At 41.7% G+C, this 3239-nt stretch overlaps 1 protein-coding gene across 6 annotated transcripts in view; it reads right to left on the reverse strand.

Moving 5' to 3' along the window:
• Positions 1 to 3239, reverse strand: part of UBR1 (ubiquitin protein ligase E3 component n-recognin 1) — a 160521-nt gene that overhangs the window by 79738 nt on the left and 77544 nt on the right. For all 6 annotated transcript variants that reach the window (XR_001360937.1, XM_014534847.1, XM_005860317.2 and 3 more), the window contains 3 exons: positions 2252 to 2354; positions 1730 to 1778; positions 1182 to 1336 (listed from right to left, as the gene is read on the reverse strand). Coding sequence is in view for 5 of the 6 variants with exons in the window: in XM_014534847.1 (XP_014390333.1) it covers positions 1182 to 1336; positions 1730 to 1778; positions 2252 to 2354 (307 nt within the window). In the remaining variant the exon portion in view is untranslated. The remainder of the gene's footprint in view (positions 1 to 1181; positions 1337 to 1729; positions 1779 to 2251; positions 2355 to 3239) is intronic.

The following is a 3239-nucleotide window of genomic DNA, read 5'->3' on the forward strand; positions in this document are numbered from 1 at the left end:
CAACCCCCTGATTGGCCCTGCTCTGTGCGTGACAGGGGGCAGCGCCCCAACCCCCTGATTGGCCCTGCTCTGTGAGTGACAGGGTATGGAGCCCCAACCCCACTGATTGGCCCTGCTCTGTGCTTCACAGGGGGTGGCACCACAACCTCCCCATCGACCCTGCCTTGAGTGTGATAGGGGGCGGTGCCCCAACCCCCCAATCAGCTATACCCTGAGCTTGACTGAGGGTGGCATCACAACCTCCCAATCCGCCCTGCTCTGAGCCCGACCAGGGGCTGCACCTAGTGATTGGGCGTGCCCTCTGCCACCCAGGAGCACGCCTAAGCCAGCAGGTCGTTATCTCCCGAGGGGTCCCAGACTGGGAGAGGGCACAGGCAGGGCTGAGGGACCCCCCCCTCCCCCCTGAGTGCACAAATTTTTGTGCACCGGGCCTCTAGTCCTATATAATAAAAGGCTAATGTGCAAATCAACCAAATGGCGGAACAACCGGTTGCTATGACGCGAACTGACCACCAGGTGGAAGATGCTCAATGCAGGAGCTGCCCCCTGGTGGTCAGTGTGCTCAGGGGGAGTGCTGCTCAGCCAGAGCTGGGCTCAGACCTGGCAAGTGCAGCAGCGGTGGTGGGAGCCTCTCCTGCCTCCATGGCAGCCCTAAGGATGTCCGACTGCCAGCTTAGGCCTGCTCCTCAGTCAGACATCCCCCAAGGGCTCCTGGACTGAGAGAGGGTGCAGGCCGGGCTGAGGAACTCCCCCACCACTGAGTGCATGAATTTCGTGCACCAGGCCTCTAATATATATATATATAAAAATAAATGGTTCCCAGAAGTAAGGATACTAAAAACATGATGTTGTGTCACTAAGGAAATCTGTGCCACACCTAAGCTTTTTTTTTTTTTAACATGTTTTTATTGATTTCAGAGAGGAAGGGAGAGGGAGAGAAACATTAATCATGAGACAGAATCACTGATCTGCTGCCTGCTGCCCGCCCCACTCTGAGGATCAAGCCCGCAACCCAGGCATGTGCTCCAACCAGGAATCGAACCATGACTTCCTGGTACATAGGTTGATACTCAACCACTGAGCCACACCAGCAGGGCACACCTAAGCTATTTTTAATGACCTCTGTGTCTCAGGTGCACTAGTTGTGGTTCTGACTCAAGTAATATTTGAGGTTTACATACCATCTGGAGCATCCCTTCAGTCCACAAGTTAGAATCTGTGTCTAATGCCCGCTCAAATATGGTCCTGAGAATGTACATCATGATATCACAATTTAGAAGGTTAATCACTTTGCTGAAAGCAGGACAGAATTCAGGAGGTGGTGGTGGTGGTAATGCTATAGTAGAAGGGAGATGGATGGCAGAAGAGACAAACAGGTACATTTTTATTTGGGTTATTCTACATGCTAAATTGCAAATGTCAAAGTCATATATTACATGCAAAAACAACACAATTTTTATTACCTTTAAAGCACTAAAAACATTAATGTCAAGAGAAATATAAATCACTATGTCAATCACCCAAAATAAACTCCATTTGCTATAAATTTAAAATTTTATCACCACTGAGGTGGGCCATATCTTAAAATGTGAACAAGAAACAAAGGGTTCTTTGCACTTGTATTAGTTGCCCACACTAAATAAACAAGAAACAAACCACTATATACTCAGCTGATAATAAAACCACAGGAAATAGTCAAAATGAGTCAATTCAGAATCTCACTTTTTACCTTCATCTTTGTTTTCTTGTTTTCTCTTTTTCTTCTGCATATGTTCAGCCTATATATTAAAAAAAGAAAAGAAAAATAAAAAGAATACAGTCTATCTTTAAATATACTGCTTGGCAAGCATGACACAAATGGAATACTTTGAAGCAAGCAGGAAAGTTCCACCAACCTACCAAAATATTTTATATACTGAAGTATGTATTCAAAATGCTACCTTGTTCCAGAAGCAAAATGGTTGTCCTAGGAAAGTCTCTGCAAAATAAATGGGTAATATCCTTCCTCAAGAATTTAGTGCCCATTCTTTCAGTCAACAATATTTACTTATTGTCTTTTTCTTGTATAATATAGAAAATATGAACATTACCTGTACACTAGATAACATTATTGATTCCATTTTAATTTCCTGGATGAAATAATGGCCTCTATTAATAAAAACAAGTATGAAACTACAGAAAACCCAGAAATTTTTCTGTGGAGTTAAAAAGCATTTTAGGTTTATTTTCTGAAGAGGATATCTTTTCCTACCTTGCTATGCTGTGTTTTGGAGTAATGATAAAAGTACATATTGAAGTCTTTCAATGATTCATCTTTTAGTTCATAAACTCCATGGCCTGATACACCTGGTTTCCTAAATAAATAAAAAATACAGAGATGAACTGCAGTTGTCTTGAAGAATAGAATACAGACAAAATAAGAACCTAAAAAGTAATCTAAAAGTCAAAATCTAGCAGAAAAAAAACATAATTATATCTCACTCAACTGGCTTAAACTGAAATGACAAATTCATTCCAATATTAAAACTAAAAACATACACTGTATGCTCAAAGTCCTGATAACGGCTAAACTGTGTTTCATAATTATGAAATTCAAACAAATCTAAGGAAGTTTATTTTATACTACCTATAATTGATTCCATGACCTTTTTAAGTTCCTAAGGATTCTTTTTTAGCCTCTGAAACCTAATGGTTGTCTGTTCAACTAAAGCACATTGTGTTATCTAAGGTCAAATCTAAAAATGGTAGTGAGACATCATGCCCTCAACAAGTTGTAGATAAAAAATATAGTGTTGAGTCCTCTATACAGCACTGTAATGAGAAGCATCAAGGCCAAACGGAGTACACCATATTTGCTCTGCACTTTAATAGCTTTTTGTTTCTATCTAATTCTTAACTTAAATGTTTAACTGAACATGATTAGAGTATTTAAAAAGCTACATCCTATTTTTAAATTATTTGAAACTAATAATATATCTATAAATACAATACTATAACAAGTAGAAATTTACTACCAGTATCAATCTTTAAAATTCTGAGAATTAATACACTTATAATCTTACTAGAGGCCCGGTGCACAAAAATTTGTGCACTCGGGGGGGTGGGGAGGGGGGGCCCCCAGCCCGGCCTGGGCCCTCTCGCAGTCCAGGGTCGATGAGGTTGCGGTGCCACCCCCTGTCATGCACAGAGCAGGGCCAATCAGGGGGTTGGGGCACTGCCCCCTGTCATGCACAGAAGAG

This window comes from Myotis brandtii, unplaced genomic scaffold (genome assembly GCF_000412655.1).
Source record: "Myotis brandtii unplaced genomic scaffold, ASM41265v1 scaffold133, whole genome shotgun sequence".
Taxonomy (NCBI): domain Eukaryota; kingdom Metazoa; phylum Chordata; class Mammalia; order Chiroptera; family Vespertilionidae; genus Myotis; species Myotis brandtii.